At 45.6% G+C, this 27,650-nt stretch overlaps 2 protein-coding genes across 2 annotated transcripts in view; one reads left to right on the plus strand and one right to left on the minus strand.

Annotated features, from left to right (window-relative positions):
• LOC128145894 (uncharacterized protein F13E9.13, mitochondrial-like) overlaps positions 1 to 27,650 on the plus strand; it is a 191,828-nt gene that overhangs the window by 121,604 nt on the left and 42,574 nt on the right. The window lies entirely within an intron of this gene.
• On the minus strand, positions 6,507 to 27,638 carry VSTM2B (V-set and transmembrane domain containing 2B). Its single transcript, XM_052796703.1, has 5 exons — positions 27,062 to 27,638; positions 26,196 to 26,380; positions 24,578 to 24,607; positions 23,240 to 23,636; positions 6,507 to 7,178 (listed from the first exon to the last, which is right to left on the minus strand). Exons 1-5 carry the CDS (start codon positions 27,132 to 27,134, stop codon positions 7,090 to 7,092), a joined length of 774 nt encoding a protein of 257 aa, XP_052652663.1. The 5' UTR covers positions 27,135 to 27,638; the 3' UTR covers positions 6,507 to 7,089.

Below are 27,650 nucleotides of genomic sequence, written 5' to 3' on the forward strand. Positions count from 1 at the left end.
CAGAAAGCAGAGAAAGGAAAAAAAAAAAAAAAAAGCGTACTTGCCACCATGTTGGTGATGCTCCGAAGGCCCCAGAGGACTGATTCTCTGAGTGCATGTCTCGGAGCACAGACTATCCCCCAGCCCAGGGCTGCCCGATGCCTTGGGAGGGCACATGTCCCAAGGGGTAATTTGGTTATCAGATGCTTTGCTGAAGTCTGGCCAAGCTTCTCCTATCTAGGTCATAGCAACCCACCACGTTGCTCTTCTTGGGAGGGAAGGATGAGCCAAACCAAGGGGAGGTGTCAAAGTCCTGACACTGACCTTCCTCACACTCCCCTAACAGCACAGAAGCTCTCCCTGTGGGGCTGTCGTGGTTTAACCCCAGCCCGCAACTAAACACCACGCAGCCGCTCACTCACTCCCCCCCACCCAGTGGGATGGGGGAGAAAATCGGGACAAGAAGCAAAACCCGTGGGTTGAGATAAGAACGGTTTAATAGAACAGAAAAGAAGAAACTAATAATGATAATGATAACACTAATAAAATGACAACAGCAATAATGAAAGGATTGGAATGTACAAATGATGCGCAGTGCAATTGCTCACCACCCGCCGACCAACACCCCGCCAGTCCCCCAGCGGCGAATCCCTGCCCCCACTTCCCCGTTCCTATACTAGATGGGACGTCACACGGTATGGAATACACCGTTGGCCAGTTTGGGTCAGGTGCCCTGGCTGTGTCCTGTGCCAACTTCTTGTGCCCCTCCAGCTTTCTTGCTGGCTGGGCACGAGAAGCTGAAAAATCCTTGACTTTAGTCTAAACACTACTGAGCAACAACTGAAAACATCAGTGTTATCAACATTCTTCACATACTGAACTCAAAACATAGCACTGTACCAGCTACTAGGAAGACAGTTAATTCTATCCCAGCTAAAACCAGGACAGGGGCTGATGACACTTTTTTAAAATTGCAAAGACAGTTGGTTAATGACATACTGACAGGTATCAGTCACTTGGATCAACTCTGATTAACTCTGGAAGCACTGAAATACAACTGTCCAGAACAGTAAGTAAATAAATTACAGCATACACATTAAAAAAAGGCTCTGCCGGGGGAATTTAGAGCTAAATATCGTGTTTACCATAGACTATGAATACAGAAGCACTCTGTTAAAAAAAAAAAAAAAAAAAAAAATTAAAAACTATTATAAAAAACACAGCACTTGGAAATCAGAAGTATCCTACTATTTTTTGCCAAAACAGCTGACTTTGACAGCCTAAATATCAACACCTGCCTAGATACTATATAGATCATCCTGAAACCCAAAATGAGTCATGATAGTCACTGGATTGTCAGAGCAACTTACAAGCCTGAAAAATATTTAGTAATGAAGAATTTCTATTCTAGTTTGTTAAAAAAATCAATGACTTCAGTTTTTGAAAGAAAATAACAAGAAAAATCCAAAAATAAGAGCCCATTTTATGGGGTCATCTCTTTTTTCATCCTGTGTAACACACCCAAAGTCTTATCTGATGCTTCCTATTTCAAGGGTATTAACACAGAAATTAATTAAAGTTTTGGACAGATCTGATCATGGAATAGAAAAAAAAATAGCTTAACACCCCCTTTCCCATCTTCTCCAAAATAAATCCTAAAAATGTCCTGTTGGAAAAGTATAATTCTCAATTGAACTGTACGCATTTTTAAGTTATTTATCAAGACTTTGGTCACTTAATTTGTATTAAACTACAGATGATTTTCCATGTGAGATTTAAGAAACATTTTAACAACAGGAAACCAAATCCATAGGCAACAAACAGGGAGATCTATTAACTAACTCTACAATGCAGTCCTCTTCCATTTGACTCTTAATATAACTGTGATTTGCTTGGAATGTCCATAATCGCTATAATTAAAAGGCTGGCGGTCACCAGAGGAGAAATAGGAGATTTCAATCCATTCATTGATGTTAGCACAGCTCCTTAAAAAAAGCCATCTTGCTCGGTGCTATAGTTTGGGTTGTCATTGATGCAGATTTGAACCACGTACTTTCCCTGGCTGGCTCCATTTATAATAATATCCATCTTTACTCAGCCAAGATTGCTGGGTTTTAGAAACATGGTCTAGAAACAACAAACCCCTCCCTTCCTCCTCCCCATCCCCTGTCAAACCGCATGGCTGTGCCAGAGAACAGAATGGGTGCTGCTTGCTGCTGCTCTGGGGCAGGACAGGGTAACACAGGAGTCCCTCATGGCCCCTCTCCTGCCTTGCTGGGTTTCTTCCAGCCTTTGTCTCATTCCCTTTCTTTTAGGGCCTGTTAGTTTTCATATGGAATAACTGTAACTGCTCCTGTGTGAAAAGAACCAAACCTGTCCCACGTATGCACACAGCCCTGGGCTCTGCCTCCGGGCATCTCGCTGGAGAGTGAAGCCCTCAACCGCCCTGCAGCCCCCTGCATCGCAGCTCAGTGATCTCCAGTACTACAAGGCTGCTGGGGGACAAAAAGACCACAGGAACCCGCAGGAGTGAAGAAGAAGAAAAAAAATCCCATCTTTTCTCTGCCGTAAGTGAATGTTTTATCATCTAAACGCTCTATTAATCAATAATTTGCATAGGTTGGTATTTTAGCACTCTCTCACAGCTTGTAGCACTGGTTTTCCCTTACCTGGTGGCAGAGAGCCCCTGGGGTGATGCAGGTGGTGTCACTGCAGGCAGTAGCTCACCGGGCTGCAGGGACCAAGCTCCCTTGGCAGGGCTGGGAGAGCCCTCTTTGCTCCCAGCAAAACCAGGCAGCACACTCACTCACTACAAATTAATATTCTCACAACACCCCCCAGCCCCCCCAATCAGTCTTTGCTAAAAGCATTAATTAAGACTTTAACATTTTTGATCCCATCAATTTTCTGTTCTTTTCTTATTAAATAGATGTACTAGGGGAGTTCGAATAATAACTGCCCAAAGTTTGGGGATAATGAATAAATGAACTTTGCCAGCCTCTGGCTAAGCATGAAATTTACTGCATAGTAACAAATGCAACAGAAGCAGCTCATACATTAACCAACCTAGCTTTGACGCACAAGTTTGGGAGCACATTATTTACTTACTTACTAATTCTAAGTGAGGCTAGGCTCCAAAATGTTTTATGCAGGAAATGAAAAATGACATGTTCAGACAGTCTTTTGCATTCTCCATCACAGCGTGAAGCTGCTCGCTCGCCTGTCTTCCCTTTGGTGGGTCTCTGGCCCTCTTGCCACGCACAGTGATGTTTTGCAGGACTGCATGCTTTATTTTCCTTGGGAGTTTTGCCAGGAAAGGAGCATACCAGGAACTAGGTAATTTTGCTTTATACTTGCTAGGTCTTGGCACTTTGAAGGTCACCTGTGTGCTATAAAAACTACTTTTGTTCCATGTATTTTTACCTGTGCATGGCTCTAGCATAAGCTCTGTTACACTGTTGTAAATCCATTCATTTTTGTAGAAATCTATTAACTCACAGTGAATTTATAGCAGTATAACTGTGAGCAAACTATGGCTGATGGCACAGACTGGAAATATTATACGGAAAAGTGCAAAGTTCTATTGATTTTCTCTCAGGAAAAATGTGTGTTTCCTTATGATTATATTATAGATGACTCAGCTCTGGCCCCTAACAGTCATGACTCGTGCTTCCCAGCTCGGCTGCTTGCTGGCTTTGCAAGGAGCCACTGACTGCGCTGTCCCCCAGTGCAGGGACCAGGGGTTGTCTCCCCAGGTGCCCAGGGACGCACCCACCCACCACTGGCGCTGGAGGACTTTCTACACGGCACTGCAGGAGACACGCCGCCTTTCCACGGCTCTGCAGTCCAAGCACTTATTCCTAATTGATTCTGACAGCAGACGCCACGAGGAATGCTGAGATTTATGAAAGAGCAAGATTTGCCACTAGCCTCTGTCCATTAAGGGTACAGCAAAACCTCACTTTGCCCTTTGTAAATACAATCAGCAGAAGTGAGGCAGTTGCCCTTTTCAGAAGAAAGAGCACTCTCAAAGGACAGATGTTTTAGCAAAAGTCCTTAACACACTCACAAGCAATAAGGCTCCAAATTCTCTATGTTTTTCCATCAAAATGTTTCTCATTCCCTTAAGTGCTTTTTAAAGACTAAATACTGTACTGAAAGCTGCAGTCTCCTCTTCAGCCAGTTATTTCCCCTGTACTACATGAATACGGGGCCAAACACAGGCCGTGTATTTTGCAAAAAAGCTGGCCCAAATGTGCAAACCAAGGCCCCAAAACCTGGTGGACTCATTCTGCACGTTTCTGAAGGCAGAAATATAGTGAAGGTAAAGGTGCAGCCAGGTTATCTTGGCAATCTGCTCCCTTGTTGAAGTTACCCTGAGTGCTGGGAATGAGTTATCTCTGCATGCACGCAGGTCTTCACCGGAAAGAAAAAAATGCCTATTGCTCTTGTTAGAAGAGATTTTTCATTAAATCCTCAGGTTATTGTTTAGTAGTTCTGAGGTTTTATAGTGAATTGGAATATAAGAATTGTTATTCCTACTGTGGCACACTTCATTCTGATCTCAGGAAGGATAAAAAAAGCTATTTTTAGTTGCAGATTGAATATTTTTTCACCTTTAATGTGATTAAAGTCTAAAAGACCTTGATAATTCTACCGCCACTGCACACAAAAATTCCAGTTGCTGCCACACCCCTGTGCAGGTAACAGGCTACAATACAAAAGGAAGGACAAATGGAAGATGGTGTATTTCCTCCCATGTTTTCTGCAAACCACACAGTATGCAATTCAGGACATAATGTACTCTGTAAGTGATGAAACAGAAGTATCAGAGCAAAGCAGGTGATATGCTTACTAAGAGACCATGCTGAGGTATGGCTGAAGTTGAAATAGAAGCTTAAGTACTCCTAGATAGACGTGTTCCACTGCTTCAAGCGTCAGCTATTTATTTACATAAATTTAGGCAGATTTTTTTCTTCCTCTTGTGAAAAGAATTGTTTTGTTTCTCTCCCTCAGACGGAAGACGAGTGACCGAGAAATATTCACTGCCGTTGAGAAAAAGCAGCAGTGATGATGAGCTCGCCAGAGGACCCACAGTTCAAACCCAGCCAGGTTTCACTTTCGTGACCAGCCATTACTTGAAGGATTAGAGCTCTTGTGACATTACAGACTCCACACGTACCTCTGCATTGAATAATTGTCCTTGAACAAGTTCATAGACATGAATGCGGGTATTAATTTAGGCGTGGTCTGACATTCAAATCTTTTTTTCTACCTGCCTTTTCCTTTCAGGTTATAAAAGACTCACCTTCCCATGCGCATGTGGAAGCCAAGAACCGTGCTCTTCAGTGTCTCACGCTCTGATGCACTTCTAGGCTTACAGCAACCACCTCCCCCAAGTTGTTCCGAAGAGTGGTTCTGCTTTTTGTGGGATGATTATGGATTATTCCCCAATCCACGGGACACTAGAGCTGGCATTAAGGGGATGAACATTCTTACAAAGATTTTATCACCTTTGGATCCCCATGGTAAGTTTGCCCCAGTACAAGAGGGCTTTTATTACCACAATGTAGTAGCACATATGAAACACAGACGTGTTTCAGTCTCACATCTGGTGAGACGTGAGTGGCACAAATCCCTCACTATTACTGGCAGTTCTAGAAAAAGCAAATTCTGACCATCTAAGAAATTGAAAATCCCTTCCTACCCTCCTTCTAGAAGAGGACTCAGGTACGAGGTGAGGCAATGGCACGTCCTGCTTTTGCTCCACAGCTTCTGCCGCCAGAGTCCTGCTGGTGCTGTAGCTGTCACTTTACCATTTCCACAATTAAGGTCTTTTCTAAAATGCTACGCAAATGAAAGGATAAGAATCACAGTCAGACATTGAAATTTCAAAGTACTTTGCTAAATTAAGCTAAAGAAGGTCATGTTTCTTTACCAAGTCATCCTATTACCTCACTTAAAAACCAAGCATTCCTAGAACAGAAAAATAACTGCTGTATTTACTGTAAAAAAGCCTTTTGCTTCATTAGAGGAAAGCTCACTTAGTAAGACAAGTGACACAATTATTGTAATTTCAAAAATCTGAGTATTTTTTTTTAAACAAATGTTGGAATCAGGTCTAGGGAATACAATATTCCAAGTTGATTTATTTTTATTTTCATTTTCCAGTGCTGATTCATCTTTTTTTTCAAAGGGGCCTGGGAAAAACCAAAGCAACTTACCTTAAATGCTCCACACTGTCACACTGCCCTGAGATAACTGTGTCGCCACAGGAAAATGCAGCTATAGCTTGTGACTACCTGTCAGCACATTCCGCTGTGGGGTTTGGCAAGACATGGGGGTGTGTAATAAATAACTGATTTAAATTTTATTTTGTTTGTGATGCACCTTTCCTCAATTCTCTTGTGCTGTGACAAGGTAGGGAACAGACACAGCCGTGAAGCCTTCTCAGAGAGCTTCAGGACACAGGGAAAGGCACACGCATCTGTAAAAACTTTATTTCAAAATCTTTTTATTCAACTGTTATTCAGCAATATACAATACAGTTTATAAACAAATGTCTTACCTTGATTCCAATCTTCCTTTAAAAATAAATATTATTGACAGTGAATATTAATTATGGTAAGATCTACCTTTTTTAATTAAAATGTCTCCAAAAGAAATAATTTAATTAAAAAAAAAAAAGGAAATCCAAAAAACCTAAACACAATAATCTACTAAAAATATTTCCTTTCTTAGGAAGGGCTTTGACCCAACATCTTTACATATTGTCATAAAGATAACTGCTCAACAGTTCGTGCAAAATGAAGAGTCAGAGGAAAGGTTTAGAAAAGAAAAAATATTACATTAAAATAAAGAAATCGTAAGTGCCATGCACAGAGCAGGGCTTTACACCATAGTCTGGAAACTAGATGCATTATTCTATGTGGTTTACTTTCTGTGGCATCCCCAAAAATATGTTTTTCCCCCCACGTAGAATTTATCATGCTTCTTTCAGTCTCTTTCTGTCCATCTTTAAAAGTGTAGGTATTTTTTTGTCAGGGGTTTGTTCTGTTTTTAAATAGGTTCCTTTTTGTTTGGCTGAGGAGGAGTGGAAGAAGTAGTCCGTCAGTGGTTTACTAATAAATGTATAAGCTTATGCAGTATTAACAGGGACATATATAGGAGTGGGTCTGTAGCATAAATAGGTCCTGTACCTAGAAAAGAAAGAGACAAGGGAGAGAAGGAGATTTTATTCTTTATCTTTTCCAATATAGAAGATTAAATGCAGAAGAGAAATATAGGAAGATTTATTTTTATCACTTCAGAGCCAGGGGTCAGAAGCTTAATTTTAATAGTAAAACAGCATCCTCAAGCTATCCAACTCAAATAGCCTTCTCTTCCCCCTCACAAATCTAACTCCACTTAGGTCATTTCATTATGCATTACTAATGGTATGCCTAAACTTGGCTTCAGCCAAGTTACCAGCAATTGAGATTTCTATAAATACACCTTAATCTGGTATATAGTTTCTTGAGAAATGACAGGTATCCACCACCCATTACTTTAAAGGGAAATGACAAATGCTGCGGCTGTACTCCTTGATTAACAGGACACGAACCCATTTCATTTGGAATGGGAACAGCAAGACCTTGACATCTTCTTTACCTTTTATAGGAAAGAGCAGAATTTTAAATTTAAAATGTGCACAGGAGCTATAGAAAAACAGAGGTCAGATGTGGAACACTTCTGTTACAGTCATTTCATCCAAACCCAGGGAGGGCAAGACTGCTCCCGCTCCTATGAGGTAAGCTTATGTGGCATGATACAGGACTGCAGGGGTAGTTATGTACATGCCATCGTGGGAAAGCAGGTGCCTGCGACCTTATGGCTGTAGAAGGAGGATGCAGCTCTCCTTGGACAGGGGCAGACACCAATGCCTTTGCTCACAGTAAGAAATGGCATCCGTGTCCATACTGCAGCTAACAAGGCTGTCCCTGCCTCATATCCACTTAGACACTAAGATACTTGTTCAGTTTTTTAATTTTCTAGTTACCTGTGCCAAAAAGAGAGGAATTTACTGTGTGCCACCATGGTCCGGCCCCTCTCCCTCGTGTGGGAGGGCTGAGCCATGGGGCCGAGGTGCATTGGCCACGCTCTGCCAGGAGAGAAGGATACGCAGGCATGCCGTGGGGCACAACTCCATCTCTGAAATGGGTCACTGCTCTGCTGCCGGGCAAGGGTGAGAACAGCCCCTTCGTATGGAGAAGTTCTGCTGTCCTGGTGCAGCCTTCACCATTGCTGCAGGACAAGAGACCACCGCCTTTCACTCCCCAAGCCCCTGCTGAGCCCATGCAAACAAGGCTGGGCTGGTCCACAGCAGCAGCTCTTTGGGTCCCAAGTGCCAATAGGTGACCCCTTTCCAAAGCCATGACATTCACTAGCATGTGCAGTTGTCACCAACACTGCATCATGACAATACAGGGCTGCACACATGTGACTGATGTCTCATATGGCCATGGGGCATTTCCACAGGGGTGAATACAAAAGCAAGAGCCCAGCTGGAGCTTTGCCCTGCAGCTGGAGTGCACAGAGACACCTGGGGAAAGGCTTCATCAGTGCTGAACACCCTACATACAGGAGTAATCAATGCCCAAAATACTGACAGCCACCCAGAAAAGTGACTGGCAGAGCCACTTTGCAAAGCGTGAAAGCTTTAAAAAAAAAAGTTTTTCATGTTCAGTATCTCTGAAAAAAGAATCAGGCCACTTCTATTTAGGAAACTCACTTCAGGCACCCTAATGCGAATACTTTAGTCTTGGTGTCTAGGAGATGCGAGTCTCTCTCAGCTGTGGCATGATCAAAGGAAATACCTCGAACAGTTCTGAGTAAACCACTGCTCTTGGGCTCACTGTTCAGGCTGTCTTGTAACCTATATAGACCTCACCAGCAAAGCTAGAGTATTATTATCCAATATCAAAAAATAGTTCATAGTAACGTGGTGTGCAATTGAGGAACTCAAGAAATGTCTCTATAGTGCTATCTCATAGACACCTAGACTGTGTGGAGATTATTTAGTTATTAAGGTTTTTAATTAAATCCTTGCATGCACAAACACATGGCTAAGGACTGCCTACATAGCAACAGCAAGACATTAAGAGGAATTCAGGATTTTTCTTTTTAAAGCTGAAAAATCACTAACAAACACAATTAACTCAGGTAACTAAAGGAGTAACTCGTTAAATTCTTGCCAAAAGACACTAGAAGTGTGTGCAGGAAAGTGCACAACAGCTGCTAAAGCTCAGGTTCCCGGCCAGCACATGGGACAGACAATCACCAGCCCTAAACATCCTTGCTGCTCTGAGGCAGCAACGCAGGAGCTCACAAAGCTCAGACTTGCCTTCCCTGCCCCAGGAACCAGCCCTGCAGAGCCGAGGTACAAGGAGGGTCTGCCCCTGGAGACCTGCAGGCAGGATAAGCAACCCCCCCCTTCCTGCACTGAGAGGGTGAGGGCAGCGGGAGCCCTGCCTGTGCTGATGCCAATCCTGCCAGGCTTCCCAGCCTCTGCGCCAGCCTGGGAGCAAAGAAAGAGGGCTGTGACAGCCATTTTCCAGCCTCAGGGACCTCCCTCCTCCAGCAGGTCCCGCCGTTCCCTTAAAAATAGACAGTCAATTCACAAATACATTATATCCTACAGTTTTAGCAAAGATAAAGCCCTAACAACAAATCTGTCTACACCAGCGAGAGAACACAGCTTGCTGGCTGCGAAGGCTGAAGGTAAACCCCCATTTTCTGTCTGAGCCTGACATGCTATGTGTTATCTGAAGACTGACTGCTTATTCACAAATTGCAGTCACTGGCACGACAGCCCCATACTTCCAGTCAGCACATCCTCATTGCCAAGCTGTCAGATGGCTCTTCTCACTTCTGGGACGTGGCAAACCTGCAAGAACGCCAGCCCAGGATAGTCCCCAGGTGCTGTTGCCATCCCCTGTACCCAGGGATGGCAAGGACAGCCCGGCAGCAGCCAACACTCCTGGCAGCTGCACGCAGCTCACAGGTGCCGAATTTCTGCCAATTCCACACCTGCCCACCACTGCGGTGCAGATCAGGCCTTGGGTATTTATTTATTATGCTCAAAGCTGAGGGCAGTCAGAACCCATTTTTCCCTGCCAGGGCTGAACTTATTCTTTCAATGAAGAGGACTCGAGTTTGAGGAGATGCTGCCAGTTACTCAAAAAGAAAGCTGCACTTTGTAAGGGGGGAATCCCCCCTGGAAACGCTGAGGAACTCAACCTGAAGAAACAGGCTCTTGTAGCTCAAGTGCTCTTACAACCATCATACTGAAGGGCTGCGAAGGACACTGGGTTAGGATTGTTTCTGTTTTGAGTGGAAAGCAGTATTAGTCACAACTCCATGCTGTAGCTGTGTGCCTGCTTACCAAAATAATTCCTACACCAGTTTTTACCTTTATGTACTAGTTTTAGTTTAAATCTCAACGCGGAACTGTGAATTAATGGAACAGTCCAAATTTTTTGTCTTTTCCTCCTGTAGAAATTGCCATTGTTTTTAACCTACATTCTCCATCTTAATTTGACAGCAGAACGTGAGTTCAGAGTCTGTCAACAGAATCTCAGCAGTTAAATAAAACATATTTTTTTAAAAATTCTTTGAAAGCAATTATTCTTACTGAACACCAAATACAAGCTGCTTTTTTTCATACTGATTCAGCGTTACTCTGCTCTCAGACTTCAGGCAGTAGAAGCAGATACACAGACTTCAGAATTCTCCTGCCTTTGACCATACGCAGACTGGAAATACCATTTCCAGTAAATTCTCCCTGTTTAGTTAACCTGAACCCTTTTCATTATAGGTAGTATTGTTTATAAACAAGCTGGACTTAGTGTCCTCAATTCGGCTTTTACTGCAGTAGTGGAAGTCTTGACTTTTACTGAATAAATTGCCACATTTGTAGATGTAAACAAACAGCATGTGGTCTTGACCACTAAGGATCTGGACATGCGATTGACCCAGATTTGAGAACAGGCAGTTTCTATCCAGAGACTTTAAATCAGGAGTACACAGTTACTCACAAAATACAGACCCTTACAAGAAAACATTTCATTTATATTTTGAATATTCATTTGATATTATTGCAACCTTATTTATCACTACACAGATTTACAATTTTGCTTTTAAATTATTTATATGCACATAGCTAAAAGGGAAGGTCTACCACTAAGCAGAACAGTAACAAATTGTTATGTTTGTGTATGGCAAATTGCTCTCTGGCATCACTCATCCTTCTTTTCGATTTACAACATAATAATGTTTTACTGTAGTTTTCTATTTAATAATTTGTTTTGTGCCAGCATTCATCAAAGTTTGACTTAAACAGTTCATCCAACTGAAAACAAACGTTAATTAACCAAGTGACTTGGGACACATGGAAAAAAATGGGATGATTTTTTTGCAAGCTATATTTAACCAACGGCCAAAAACACAGTTTCCAGCAGTTTCCTATTTTTCTTCCCAGAAAGAATCTGAAAAGTTCCTTGATGTCCCTTTCTGAGAGAGATAGTGGTAAAATGCAGTGGCCCATATAATAAAAAAGCTGAAAGACATCAGTAGCCTATTTTCCTTGAAAGATGAGAGAACACCTAAATCTGACTGCCTATTCATGATGGAGCTGGGACTCCGGTTGGCAGTATCACGAGACATTTCTCTGTAATGGCTTTTATGCAGTGACCTGTTAGCCTCAGCCCGTTTCCTTACAGAACAATGTTCAATTAAAACTCTCAAACCTGGCATTTCATTAAGAGGTGAGGGATCAAACTGACCATATAGATTGATTTATTCTCTTCGTCCAGAAACTTTAGATTGTGCTTGAGACATATTCTTGGAGAAACTGCTCCTGCTATCTTGTATCTATGGAAAAAATAGGGGTTTATAGGGGTTGTTGGTCAAGGATCATTACATGCAATAACCTCCTAGATAGATAAAACAAATTCTCTCTCACTGACATACATTTGGAGCACTTCCACTGAATTGAAGGGAATTTACCAAACTTCAGATCTAAGAGCTTCTTAGAAGTTTTTAATTAAAAAGACGCCATTACTGAAGTCACTATACACTTACTGAACTGAAGAGATAATAAGCTACACATTAGAATTACTTCGCAGTCTGAGACATGATCTTATAAGCTGCCTATATCCTTCTTCCACTCTTAAATACTTACAGCACAATCCACACACTGCATTTTTGCTATCGGGGTTTTTTTAAGGCTTGTAACTGGTGCCTTAAACTTCATACTCATCACCAAGTGCTAATTCTCCAGGATGCTGTGCAGAAGTGTACCCAGAGCCTGTGCTAACTTTAGCACACTCTCGCAGCTAAACCCTAGAGCACTGCATGTAACATGAGGTGCTCTTGTTAAAAGAATTATGTGATACTATGTAAATCTATGCAAAAATACTAAACTATGGGGTCTCCATTGCTCCTGGCTTTCAGCTGGCTGTGGATCATCATGCCTAGGCACAACTCGCAACAGCTCCTGAGCTGCCTTTTGGTGTTGCTAATTTTGGCAATGGTGACTTCCCACATATTTATAAGCAACTGCATGGGATCCGCTCACCACTGAACCTGCCTAGAAGGCACGATGACAAAATTAGTTTTCTACACACTACACATTTTTATTTATGATTCACTGAATTTTGGAACAGCTTTCCACAACTCATCTCAAAAAAAATGCCTCATAGAAGTCAGCACGTATATTTATTTCTACACAACCATGCACGTATAAGCTAGTGATCCTGCTTTCTTCCTTCATCCATGCCATCAAGGTTTTTAAGGTGAAGAGTAAGGTCTTCTCATGCAGCTTGCGTGAAACTATCAGCACTGCCCTCCACAGCATTCTTCTTGAAAATGCCCATGTTTCACTTCCCTTATCCGCACCGCAGCCTCAAACTCCCCAGGAAAATGAAACCAGTTTTACTGGCCAGAAGATACTGGCCAGAGTTTTGTAAAAACTGTGTCATCATTTTAGGTCTTCTCAAATACACCTGAGTTTCACAGTTTGTCTACCTTCTCACTTAAGATACCCACTGCTACGTTCAGGCCTATATTTAGAAGTGAATTGCCAAAATACCGTGTAACAAGGGTAACTGAAAGCCACTCCTATCCTAATTTTGGAAACTCAACAGGTTTTAGTATTTCAAATAAGATTCCATTTGCATTTGGAGTATTTAGCACTCCTGAAATAACCATGTCTGACTTGCCCATATCTGTATCTATTTACATGCTGGGCTGAACTCATGTGACTGAACATAGAGGTGAGGTAGAATGTAAGGCGTGGTAACGCTACAGAGGCTGCATACAGGGCAGCACAATGCAAATTTCCAGCACAGGTAGAAAAGTAAGTATGTGTATTTGAGGAAAATCCAATTCTTTGTAGTAGCCTGTTCTTAATTTTGATTGTTCTTGATGTGACATCTGAAAAAGCCCATCTAGGACAGAAGACTTCGGTGTTTTAGTGGTAAACCAGTGCAGGGGTAGCAGGAAGGCATGGGAATTGCTGCATATTGAAAGGCACGACAGCACTGGTAAGCAGACCAGAGGAACCTTGTTTTCTTGAGAAGCAGCATCTTCTAGCTCCCTGAGCATTTCAACTGACACGCTTAACCCCCCACTTTGAGAAAGGAAACTATAACATGGCTAACCACCTGTGAAGCCCCTGTTTTAGCATACGCTGTGAAAAATGGGTCATGTACATCATATAGTTATGGACAGATTAGAAAACAAAGAAATTGGATGGCAAGGAGAGGGAGGTGTAGTCATGCAAGGAAATGATGCAGAAGGAAAAGTTTGGTTCTGATACGAAGCTAAGAAAATAAAGATTCCTTCTGCAGTGTTGATTTTCTAAAGTACCGCAGTGCTTTGCTGGAAGTCAACCTGTGTGAGTGCCTGTGGGATAGGACAGATATAGGAATTGGTAGAGGAGTTGGGTGTATGTTTCTTAAGGCACTTGCAATTATTGAGGTGGATTTCTGATCACATTAGAGCTCTTTTCAACTGAGACTCATTAATTGTTCTCAAAATGTTAGGACTGACAATCCCTTCCAAACATGCATATGGTACACAGATCAGTCAAGTGCTCAATTATCCTCTATGGAGGCTCTTCCCTTTTTCTCGTAGATTGTAAGGACATTATTAGACATAAGCTACAGGATTAGATGGACAATTGATCTGATCCAGTTTGACAGTTGCTGCAAGTCTGCGTTGCAAGACATTTTTCTATTAAACACAGCTACTGACAAACAGAAAGAGGGGTTGAACTAGTGGATTTGATGAATATATGGAAGTGCATATCAGATAGAGAGCAAGAAATAATTTTACCTTTATTAGAAATATTTCTACTTTTTAGGTTGCCAGAGAAATATGCAGTTTCATTGTCAACAGGCTGGTAAAAACTCACCTCCCACTAAAGTTACAAGTAGGCACACACAATACAGGGAACAGTTGGTACATTTTCCCTCAATATCCCCACTTCCCTTCTGTGGTAGCCAAAGATGTACAGAGCAGTCAGCAGTCTTACTGAAAGCCTCACTCCACGTCTTCCAAATGCTACATTTGACTATGAAAATTGCTGTATTGAGAGAAGGTGGTGCCTCTGGAAAGCCCAGCAGAGCAGCAGCTGAGCTGATTCACATGGAGCTGTGCCTCTGAGGGGCTGCTCTTGGGATCTGTCCTACACTGGAGACAGCCAAATAATCTGCCCAACCACTCCAAATACCCACTCTTCAGAGAAATTAAGGAAAAACTTCAAGAAAACACCAGCACATGCTTCAAGAAAACACCAAGACTAATTTATAACAAGCTCCAAAAGGAAACACTGCTACAGACAGTGTCAATGTAGAATAGAAATGTATCCTGAATACTTGAAAAGAGTCATTCATGCTATATAGACTATGCAGCTTAAATACTTTATATTGGGCTGCAATTAAATAAGCCAGTAACTTTCCTCTTTTGAGACCTGCAGCTGGTCTCTACTTTGTAGTACATTCCCATAAACAGACTTCTGCTTTGGTATCTGTGAGATGATCTCTCCTCACCAACTATCTTACTAAAGAGATCCAAAACATGCAACTATGGATTTGTTTCATTTCCAGAATTTTCTGCAGTTCCATGATCTAAAACTAACCTAACAAAACCAAGCACCATTAATTCACTCCTCAACTCTTGAATAATGAGAGATACAAAATTCTTTGTAATGTGATTTGGTGGAAAATGAATTTTGAACTAAAACTTACAGAAAAATAACTAACTATATTAGTGGTAATTCAGGTGGTAAATAAGCATCCAGCCCTAGCCATCCTTCTTCAGTACTACTATGTGAGCAAGTCCACAGCATATTGATACACACAAATAGCAAAAAGCACAACTCAAACTCCCCAAACCATGAGGCAATGAAGAATACTGGTAGCGGGTTTCAGTTACTGAGCTTTGAGGTGAGTCTGGGCCACATTCTCAAGTTTTTCATTATAAGCAGGAGGACTAAAAAGCCACACTGCGAAGCACACGCAAGCTAGATATGGTCACACAATTCCGTAAGTCGACAATTCAGGAAAAGACTTGCAATAAGAGTCACACTAGACAGAATCACAGATTTACATTCTGTAATTGATACAAGCTGTAAATATTTGCAACCCAGAAACAAAGAACAAGACACTGTAGTTCTCACTTCACTGTCTTTTAGAGTATTTTTGACTTGATCAGGATTAGGAGCAAGCTGCCAATGTAGTTGTAATTACCACTCCAATCAGAATTACTAAAGTTAAGCAGATCCGAGTGCAGATTATCTAAGGATTTTTTTGAAAAATAACCCTATCGTGTCCATACTTAAAGAACAGAGCTTAGTGCGTTATCGGAATACATAATGACACAAGGAAAATGGCTGTATTGAGAGCATATGCCTGAAAAAAAAGCAGAGCCTGTGATTTACACAAAGAAGGGGTCACCTTTTTGCTGTAAACAAACGGTGAGATTTTGGGAATGACCCACAAATACACAGACCCTCCAAACCTTTCCAATAATTGATACTTGCTAGATATTAGCTAACTAAAGACATTGCCATGCCCTAGATCTAAGGGAGGCCAAACTTTACGGAATAAGCCAGCAAGGGATTATTTGGAAAAACTGTGGACATGGGATATTCCTCAGTGCCCTCTTTACATGTGACATCTCCCGCTCCCTGGCGTGAGAGGGATTCAGATTAGAACACCGATTTTAAAATTTATAAAGTAGTAAAGTAGTTCTAATTATACCAGTTCAGTGAATTTTACACATGACCAATAAAATGACAGACATAGAAGACTGTGTCCATTAGAGGACTTACTAACTGTGCTCTGCCTCATTTTGAAGTTAGCAGCCGCTCCTAGCACATGCAAGGCTGTTCTGCTGCCTAGCCACAGCCATGCAAATGCAGGGTAAGACCAGATATTACGGCAACTACTTGACACCCTGCGTAAGCTTCGTTAGCACAGCTCCCTTCTCCAGCCGTGGCACAATGATCTGCGCACTGCGATCACACTGACTTCTCCACAGAGCACAGTTGCTGCTCTGCCAAACTGTTCTTCTTTCCAGCTAATAAAATTGCCTCCCAACTGATAACAGCCTAGCAATATAAAATACTCGGTTGTTAACCACTGTTGTGACAAATAATACCATTCTGCTGACAACCCCATTTTTTCCAATACAAACCTACTTGAACTTTTTATTATTGACATACGGGACTGCTCTGCCATTATCTAATTTTAAAAAACACATAGTAAACAGCAATAGTGAACCTGCCAGCATTCTTACTGCTTTAGCAAAGCTAAATCAAAACCCAAACCAAACCCCTTTTATTACCAGCACAGTCCTGTCAGGCTGTGTTATGTAAAGAAGAAACACCTTCTTCACAGGACTACCGTAAGATTCACTTCCTGGCAGATCCTACTTTATTTTTGCTTTCCAACTACAGAAACACCACTATTAATATCCTTCTCAAAACTAGTACCAGGAAGATTGTCTTGACATTCTTTCTGCTATGACTGCTAAGTATACCACTTAAAGTATTAAGGACCTATACAATCCACAACACATTTCAAGTGTGACTTTATACATCAGTAAAGCTGCATCAGTATAGCAGAGGTGGGGAATGCATAACAACTATCTGCCTCTTGTAAAATATACAAACTAAGTTAGCTGGTACTGTAAACTAAGACTCCATTTTGCAAAGTATCTATTGAAACCCTACATAAAGAACTAGCAGTATATGTGTATTCCTGCCCCAAATGCTGTTTGTTCATGCAAAAAAGACACACAGTTGCACTCAGCCTTCCCTCATAGATTTCTAATTTTCACTCACTAATGAATCAATCTCATACAGAAATCTAGACCAGCATTAGGTACAGCTTCCACATTCATCAGAAAGACCTGGAACACCCCTTTCATTGTGTTCAGTAATATCTTTTTAAACATTTTTTCATCTATACCTTGAAGATCTTAAAGAAGTTCAAATAGTATTCAGATTTCTTCAAGGACACTGCACAGGCTTTAGTAGAATAGGTTAGTACATTTTTTTCTGTCCTCCGGGGGACAAGCAAGAACCGCTGAAAGGAGGTTACTCAAATAAATTGCATTTCCACAGTACAAAACCACCCTGGCACAGCTTGTTTCTGCCCTAGGTAATGAGGTGACACGGTACTGCAGTTCGTGCTTTTGTCCAGTTTGAGAATTAATCCACATTACACACACAAAAGAAGAAATTTGACCTCACTTGTCCCCAAAGCAGTCTAATTTGCCTAGATATTAAAGTGCTAGTGATGTGTATTTAATTAGAATTCTTTTTGCATGTTTATTATCCAGTGACATTTAGGAGGTCAGCCTGATAATTCATTTATGGCCTCTGTCTTGCTACTTTATTTAATGTAAAGGAAAATGTGATGTGACCCAGGTTGCATTTAACTACAAATAACAACAGAATGTCAGCTCATATATGGTCTCATAAAAAGCACAGGGGGAGTGAAGTAGACCCAGACATTACCGAGTTGGAAAGGTAGGGAGCCTAAGCTGAACAGCAACATAGAGAGACTTTCCCTTCTCACTATTCTGTGTAATGTTCATCTATCAAAGATAAACGAGCTCCACGGGCTGTTTCTCAAACTAGCATGCAGAGTCATTCAAATTCTGACAAAGCCAGGAAAGTCCTAGACCCAAACCCTTACCCAAAGTTAATCCAAACTCAACCACAGCCACTCCAAACAAAGGCCCTCTAATCAGCCGCAGCTCGTTACACTCAAGAAAACAGCGTGTCCATTTACTTTCTTGTCTCTAAGCTGCAAAAAAGTACTTTTTGCTTCCCAGTGCACAATGGAGATCTAACAGTCTCCCACACGGGTCTCCTGCCTCAAGGGAGGTTGCCACAGCTTGACTTAGTGCATGTACTGCTCTCACGAGCATCACCGCGAGCTGCATGTGCACACAGACTGCAGAATTGGGACCTGGTCCTTTATTATCTCAGGCCGTGTAGCCCACAAGCAGACTTCCTTCTGCCTCAGACATAAAAGGCTTTGTGGGGGGGAGAGGGGGATAGGCGTGAAGTGAAGACTTATTTTCTTCCTTGCTGTGAACACTTCATCTCTGCATAACACATGAGTGTCTCTGTGTCCTTCCTAGAGCACTCTAAGCATAATGAAGCACAGTTTCTTGTTTCACACTCCCATCTTTGTTTATTTTATTTAAAGCTTTCGCTTCAGAGCTTTGAGGCTAGAGATCAAACAAATAAAAGGGAATTTGGAAGCTGCAATGTCTGATCAACATTCTGCTCAGAAGTTAAACTAAAAATTGCCCCCAAGCCAATACACAGGCACTCATTTTGGAGACCATTTGGTAGGATATAATACGTCCAATTTGCCTCCCAGAAGGTCAGTATGAAGATCCTTGTTTATTACTTCACCTATCAGATGACAAAGTTAGTCTCATGACTAAGGCACTGGACTTAAATTTCAGAGATCTGAAATTAAGTTTTCACATTTAATTTCACAGCTGCCACACACTCATCAAAGTTGGTCATCGCTCTTCCTGCCATTTGTCCGTCTCACCCATTTGGACTACAAACTTTCTGGGACAGAGACACTGCATGTCTTGCTCAGTGATGCTCCTATATCCCCCCCACCTACCCAGTAAAAACTAGGAACACTTCCAAACACATTAACACTATATGCGCCCTTTCATTTGTTCACCCTGATTTTTTTCCTACAGCAAAAGATTCCATTTGTGTCTAAGTATTTAAACTGAAAGCTAAATATTATTTTCATTTAGAACCATATGGACAACAACTCCCTCTCTGGTAGTATTAAAACCAATGATCTTACCAGCAGATCTTTGCCTCCTTGCAGCCTAAGTAACATGTTCTCAGCTTCCACTTCAGCCTACCTTACGGGCAGACAAGCGGTAATCTTTTTGACTCTCATGAGACTGCAGCACTAAGTTTTTATATGGTAGTTTAAACATTAAAGATAAAATTCTGTTTGAGTAGCTAGTATTTCTGGCATATTGGGCAATGTTTCTGTTACACTGGATCTATTGCCTTATATACTATAATGCTGATCACAAATTTCTACCAAATACAACTTCAGATGACATGTCCAAAACTATGGATTTTCTGTTTATACCTGGTTTGTCGGATGAGACTCTATGCTCTTTACAGAATCTCACTGACAGACACATTTATTCTAATAAGTTCACATTTCAGTTCAACTAGAAGATGTTAAAGAATCACATTTTTCCACAGTGCATGACTGGGACTCCACCTGAAATCAACAAGAGCCCTGCAGGGACATCTGAAAGCAGCATTTCATCTATAATCACATTTATTGGAATACAAGCACACAGAGGCCCTATCTAACTACACTGAACATACTGGGAAGATTGCTATTGCAAGGAAAACAGGATTAGAACACAATTCATGCAGGACACTGTGGCTAGTGCCATGCCATCAGCTTTTAGGCAGAGCTCTCCAGTGTATTAAATGAGGGTGTTTCTTAATCACTGATGGCAAATCCATTGTTTGAGCACATTTCTGCTTTTACACAGAGGAAATATCCCTGTGTACAATGAAAAGACTTACAAATGCTGAAGACTTTTGAGAGTAAATGTATTAGATGATTCAATTATTACACACAGGTTTGGTGCAAGTACTTATCTGTACGTGTGTTACAGAGCTCAAAATAGGATAATGAAGCATATGTGTTATGCTACTATGCCGGTATGTAATTCATACAGCAACACAGGGTTAGGTCCTGCAGTCTTACACACCTATGTGAACAAAGATTTAGTTTGATTTGATGGCCCTAGCGTGTGGAAAACCAGCTATGACACTGCCTTGAGGGCGTGGACTCAAAACAGGGCTTCTAGTTTCCAGAGGTAAAAAAAGAGGAAAAAAAAAAAAAAGTATTTCCTATAAAGAGACTGCATTATTTACAGTGAAAAATAATTACTGTACCTATATTAGCGCTAAACAACACCACTTCAACATACAAATGGGAAACTCTGAAGCTCAAGGATGTCATTTTCTTTTAAGGTATTTTGAAGAAAGTTTAGTGCTTATCCGACCCAAGTGACAGCACTGGAGACCCAAGTCTTCGATTTCCTCACAAAAGCAGGTGATATCCCTGCAAGTTCTCATCACACTGACCTCCACGTTAGTTTTTATCCACATGCCTTTATTCTGGGTAGGGAGCAACACTTCATGTCTAGGAGAGATAAATCCATTTCTTGCCTCTACACCAAGCTGTCTCTCTCTGCTTCAAACCAAGTGCCTGGCCCAGACAGTCTTTCTAAAATACACCGGTGATAGGGACTGGAACAGCAACCAGCAATCTGCTTCACAAAAGCAACCAAAGAGGTATCTCGTGGTAACAAGTCTCAGACAGTTCTGGTACACAACGCACCTGAATCAGGAACTTCGAGGGCCAAGTCTTTCAGCTGCTAACCTCCTGAGCCATGCTGTGGCTGATGGTTTATTGATAAGCAATTACAAGCAGCTCCAACCTGCCACAGGTATGGAAATTACAATAAACCAAGTAGAAGCCTGTAATTCAGGGGGTCTTGGTTCAAGCAGAGTAAAGACATTATTTTTACAGAGGACCACACCAAAATACAAAATCAGTTGCCTCCCTTGTATGGAGACAAAAGCAGCTGCTGGTTTATACCTTATTAAGTCAGTACTATGAACAAGAACAGGAGTCCTGTGCTCTCTACGCTGACTTCAGCCTTCTCCCAGCACGGAAACTGCCACGGAGTGGCACTGTTCACAGATACTAGTGTGCACAGGAGAGATGTCACAGCAGGAAATTTTGGTTTAGCCTATTTTGTAGCCCTGTTAGCATCAGTCTCCATCTGGAGATCCCCACAAAGTATTTTTCTGCATTCCACTATCTTTTTCACTGATTTAAATCATTCCATTATCTCCACTGCTGGCCACAATGCTTATAGTTTATTTTCAGAATTTAATCCAGCCTAGAAATGATGCAGCAGTGCCACATCCCCGAACCACAGACATGTACAAAATCAGGATAGACAGCAGTTTAGATGATCTGGGCAGGGGGTCTTGCCCTAACAGACATACGTGACATGCTGTCTTGGCGGCACACACTCACATCCATCTGTTGAGATGGAACTGAGCCCACTGCACTTCCATCGTCCTGTTTTTAGTTCAGATGCACTACATAAGCTCTGGGTTCAGCAGGCAGGGCACACAGTGCTGTGAATCCTAAACCTAACTTCCATTGTCAGCGTGGAAAATGGTGCAAGAATTCTCACTGTGGGGAGTGGAAAGAGGAAACACGAAAACAACCACCAGCCCTGGGCTCCTAGGAGGAAAGCAGATCTTTCCAATAGGAAAACAACAGATCGTGAGCCTTACAGTATTCAGTTTAATTTCTTGCGGTCAGTGAATTCACCAAAAGCAAACTGAACTTTTTTATATGCCCACAGGCACCTGTAGTTAGACCTCAGGAATTACCACTTTGTCTTCCACTAGACACCAATGAACAGCCAGCTTAGTCTTAAGAATGGTAAGGAGTAAAACCTAGTTTTCACATATACTTCTACATGAGAAAGAGACTAAATTGTTCAAAAAACAGCGAAAGGTAGTCAGAGAACACACAGCACCTGTAAAGTACCAGCAGGTCACAGTGACCTACATACAAATGATTTCCATTACTGTGAGCCAAAACCTGCAACAGTTTGCCCTGAGAGCGTGAAGAGGTATCAGGAAGAAGTGTGAACGTTCCTATGTGAGGATTATGAACCTGCGTCAGAAGAGACTCAGCAGAGAGGGGAGCTCAGGGCTTTCCCTGCACAGTCAGTGGCATAAAATTGTTTTCCTTCTTCCACAGATAACTTGGCAGGGACATTTGTTCAACCTTGGTTAAGTGACAGTGGCTGAGAGGGGAGCTAAAGCCCAGTCAGAGCAGCACCACACCTCTGAAGCTTCAAATACCTTTGCAATCCACATTTAAGACTCTGTTCTTTGCTGCTGTCATTAGCGTAAACAGAAGTTTACAATGGCCTTCTCCAGTTAGCCGTAATATGGTAATGTGGCATTATTAACTTAATACGGTATTAACTGATAGACAATCGGTATTAGCACAACGTTTACGTTTGCAAACCGTTCCAGAGCGTAGTATCTCCAACTCTTATCCTGCCAGCAACTCAAACGTGGAGCTCATCACACAGCAATTGGCATTTCCCTTCCGAACCTGTCACCTGCTCCGCACGGGCCCCGTGCCTGCCCCGGCCGACCAGCCCCCGTCACCGCTCGCCGATTTCGGTTCTCTGCAGAACAGCCACAGCATTTCGCTCACTTGAGGCCGCAGCTGCTATTTAAAACTCCCCGTCCGAAACGCTGCAAGGGGGCCTCTGAAAGCGGGGCCTCCCGCAGCACCTACCCAAAGGAAGCCGGTCCCCGCCTTGCCCTCAGACCCACCGCCCCAGCGCCAGCTCCCGACGAGGCAGGGCGCGATGCCCCGGCCCCGGCTTTTGGGCTGCTTTGAGCGCATTTGCTTCCCGACTCGGGTGCAGTTACTCAGCTCGAGCGCTCGTCCCAGCGCCAGTCCCGGCCGCGACCGAGGCGGGTAGCGGTGCCCTAGCCCAAACCGCGCGGCGGGACTCGGGGAGCCGCGGCCGGGCGGGGGAGAGGGGCGCGCCCCCCGCCCGCGCCCCCGCGCCCTACCTGACCCGTGCTGCTGGCGGAGGATGGCGGCCTGCCCGGGCGGCGGCGAGGCCGAAGAGGCGGCGGCGGCGGCCGCCGAGGCGGTGGCGGTGGCGGCCCCCCCCTCGGCCGGGGGCGGCGGCGGGCGCTCGCCGGGGCCAGGCGGCGGCGTGGGCCGGGCGGCGGTGCCGTGGCGGCGCGGGGCCGCGCCGCTCTGGATGTGCGAGACCGCCTCGGCCGCCTGCACGTCGGGCGGCGCGAAGCGGGAGAGGACGCGCAGCAGCGCCTGGGCCTTGTGCTCCTGCGTCTCGTCGTCGCTGTAGTCCGCCACGCGGCACTGGTAGACGCCCTCGTCCTGCCGCCGCACGCCCGAGAGCCGCAGCCGGTGCGAGATGTCGTTGCCCTGGACGCGGACCGTCTGCAAGAGAGCGCACCGCCGGGCGCCGCCTCAGCAGCGGCCGCCGGCCCCGCCGCCTTCCCCTTCCCTTCCCCAGCGGCGACCCGCTCTCCCCGGTGCAGCCCCGGCGGAGCTCGCTCCCGCCCCAGGTACGCGTCTTCTGCTGTCCAGAACACCGCGCCTGGGCCAATTCCCCCCGCGAGCCGAGCGCACCGGACGTTTAAGCCCAGCACCTCGCGGCTACGGCCTCCCTTCGGGCTCCCAAGGCGCCATCCAGAATGAGCCCCTGCCCCCCATCGCTGCCCCGCCACTACGCACCCGCCCCCCGCCCGGGGGTCCTCTCTCCCCTCTCCCCCTGCCCAGTCCCGCACAGAGCCCCCGCAGCGCTCCCAGGTGCCGGGCAGGCTCCAGCCCGCCCGAACCGCCCCGAACCCGACCCTCGGGGAAAGCCCAGCACCCCGGGGGGAGCCCCGCGCCTGCTGCAGAGGGCCGAGCCCTGCCGGCTGTAGTGCCGCCCAGCGGGGACCGAGGAGGGCTGGGGCGGAGGCAGTCTCGGGCCCGCATCGACGGGAAAGGGGCTCGTTTCTTGCAGGACAGGGAGAGAAGGGGGTCGCCACGGGCGACCGGGGTTTGCAGAGGGCAGGGAAAAAAGCAATCTTCTCTCCTGGTCTGGCCCACAGTCCTTTTCAAACGTGGCTAAGGAAGGGCTGTAAGGCAAGCATCACCTCCTCTCGATTTGTGAGGAATGAGACGTGACTGCTAAACCAGCAACAGATGGTAACGTTTCGACCAAGCGACAACACACCGAGGAGGGGAAACGTGCCACGCTCCCGCCGTGCTGCAGGAGCGGGGCTGCCAGCGAGCCCAGCTGCGTTCATGTGTCAGAAAAGGAGGGGGGCATGCAGTAAATCCCACGTGTATGGGAGGAGGGGTGCACACCACCCAGCTCGAGCTGCACTTACGCTGATTTTGGTTGCATCCTTATTTGTTACCTAAAAGAACAGAAAAAAGGGAGATTAGACTCAGCTCTGTCAGCACACAACAAGATGCTCATATTCCCACCCCAGTGCAAGGACAGGATACGGACAGATGCAACTTTCTCCGTCTGCCATTCACACAGCCTGTGTGTGGCTGGGGTGGGGGGTGTTCCCCAGGCGATGGAACGCAGCTCAGCCCCGGGGACTGTTTGGTGAAGCTCCTGTGGTGCCCACAGAAGCGCTGCCTTTACCAAGGGTGCAAACAGCAGCCAAAGAAATGCTTGTTGCATGCTGTGCTGCTCACAGTCACTGACAAACACCGGGGAAGACACTTTACCAGCAGCATTAGCACAGCGGTGAAGTGCTTGGGCAGGATGGATCCCACACTGCTCAGAGCAGAGCTTCGGTCCTGAAACATCCTGGGAGCAGGTATCGCTCAGCAGGTTTCGTACTTGGTTATTTTTTTGTCTCCAGCCAACTACTGTAAACCTAAGCGATGCCTCAGAGCTCACTGATGCGCCTCCCAGGGCATCATTCTCCAGGCATGCCCTGTCATCATTTATTGTAAAAGCAACTCACGGTTTTTATATAAGGTTAAAGAAGACATTTAAATCCAAGCGATTTATTTCCCCGTCTGACAACTGACTTACACTTTCCCCAGCTAGGCGGCATCGCATTAGCTCAGTGTCTATACGCTTTGCATCTCTATTTGAGCTCTGCAGGAAAACAAGCGTGCCACAGAGAGGGGAGCTGGCACAGGCACAGAGGCTGCCGCGGGGCACCCTGCCGGTGCAGGGGATGGGGGGCTGGAGAGGATGACGTGCCCCGCGCAGTAGGGCAACACGGCCTGGAAGTCCTGCTTTACCCGGCTCCTCGTACAGCCCCGTTTGGCACCAGCAAGGTGTCTTGCACCAGGGGGGGAGGCTGCAGAATGAACTGGCTTATGTTGGGGAAATGCAGCTGAAAAATTTAGACTAGAGCCTACCCTTGTGCCAGGTGGCTTGCTAGGGGGAGGGGAAAGGACACGCAAGATTTAAGTCTGCTTCATGCATTTTAATTACTATATCCGACTGTCTGAAAATGTCTTGCTGAGCTCCAGATATGGACATAGGTGTGTACGTGCACCCCAAGAAACTGCATGCATTTGTATATGCAGATTGATACGTACTTAACATACCAACAGAGAGAGGTGTATCCCTCATGCCTTTCTCTATCAGTGAGCAAACAGAGGCTCACCCACGTTTTACAACGATTCCTAGCTCAGCCCACAGCAGCACTGGTTTTTGCTTGTCCCCACTTCATACTACAGCTATTTTTGACTGCCTCCCTTGGGTCCTCATTGCTGATTTTGCAGCGGGACATTTTTCATTTTCTATTTACAATCCTTAAAGCACTGACTTTTTTTCCTGAGGTGAAGTCCCCCATGGTGCATGCCCTGTCCTCCTCCATCCCAGGGAGGGCCTGGGGATGCTGGTGCTTCCAACAGCTCGCTGGCACGGGGTAGAGGAACCACTCTCCTCTCTGGGACTGCTGAGTTTATTCTGATCACCCTCCGAGCATGTTGCACTCTATGAAGAGATAAATCTCCATAGCACTGTATTACCTTGCTCCTGCTGCCGGGTACACTGATGGCTAATTCGTGTGCAAGTTCTCTGGCTGGTTCTTTAAGGTACCACCACTGGATTTCCAAGGAGTAAGAGGTGGATCCGCTGGCTCGGAAAGCACAAGGCATCTCAATATCATCTCCCTCCCTAACAGTCACATCTTTGGGAACTTCAGTAAAGGTAGCTGGGAGGGGAAGATAGAGTTACAAGGGCTGGTTAACCGGAGAGATTAAAAGACAAGATCAGTCCTTTTCAGTGTAACGTAAGCTGCTTCAGCTCAAGGGCTAAGCGCTGTCCGAGACACGGGTTTCCTGTAGTGCGGTGACCGCAGGATAAGCGGAGCATCCAGGACTGCGCACCCGGGGCAGGGCCGAGCCGGTCCCCGCCACCCTGCAGCCGGGGGCCGCGGCCTCAGCAGAAAGTTCGAAGAGGCCCTTAAAGCCCCTCGTCCTCCCGAGAAAGCCCTCGGCTGGATAGAGGGGCACCAGTGTCCCGCTGCCCCCTCCCCCAGATCCGGCGCGGGGACCGTCCCGGGCTGCGCGCCCGCTGCGCGCCTTTCCGCGCCGGTGGCTACGAGGCGCCGAGCCCGCGCTGCCGGCAGCTGCGGCCGCAACAGTGCCACCTTGTTCTGCAAAAAGCCCCCCCCGGGCAGCGCTCCCTGCCCCCAGCCGGCAGCACTTCCACAGGAAAAAGCGGCGGGGAGGACGGGACTCGGAGCAATCGCCGGCAGGAGCGAAGCGGCTGGGGCTCAGCTGCGGGCGGGGCGGCGAGCCCCCGCCGGCACCGGAGCCCCGCCGGCTCCCGCCAGCAAGTTGCGTCCGGAGAGGCGGCTCGCCGCGGGAAGAGGCAGAAGTTTCCTACTCACCGGTGACGATGAAGAGAAGAGGCGCGTTGAACATCAGGTAACAGAGGGTGCAGAAGAGCCCCCGATTTCCCATCGCATCTACGTGGGCTGCGGACGGGGGCCGGGCTCGGGGCGCAGCCGGGCACGCCTCAATCCATCGCACGCCGCGGGGCCGGGTCAGGGCTCCTTCCCAAAAAGCCAAAGCCACCCGACTAGCCTCGGTTTGTGGGGAAGCAAATATAAAATCCACAGCCGGCTGCTCAGACTCGCTCGCAGGTGGAAGCGACGTTTCTGGGAATGAAGCGATAAATCTCGTCCCGGTTCTTCGGTGCTCCGCCGCGAGCGGGATTCAACTGCCCTGCGCTGAATGGGGGCTCCTGCTGTCCGCCAGCGAGGAACCGACGCCGGGCTCCCCTCCGAGACCCATCACACTGACGAGCCTGCTCTCGGAGCTCGCAGGAAGGGCCGGCGAGGCGGCAGGGACGAGCCTCCTCTCTCCCTGCGCCTGGGGAGCGCCCGGCGTGTTCCCGTCGCGGCCCGGGCTCAGCCCCTGCACGGGCGGCGGCACTGAGGAGGCGCGCCGGCACGACCCAGCCCGCCTCGCCTCGCC

This window comes from Harpia harpyja, chromosome 9, assembly GCF_026419915.1.
Source record: "Harpia harpyja isolate bHarHar1 chromosome 9, bHarHar1 primary haplotype, whole genome shotgun sequence".
In the NCBI taxonomy this organism is placed as follows: Eukaryota; Metazoa; Chordata; class Aves; order Accipitriformes; family Accipitridae; genus Harpia; species Harpia harpyja.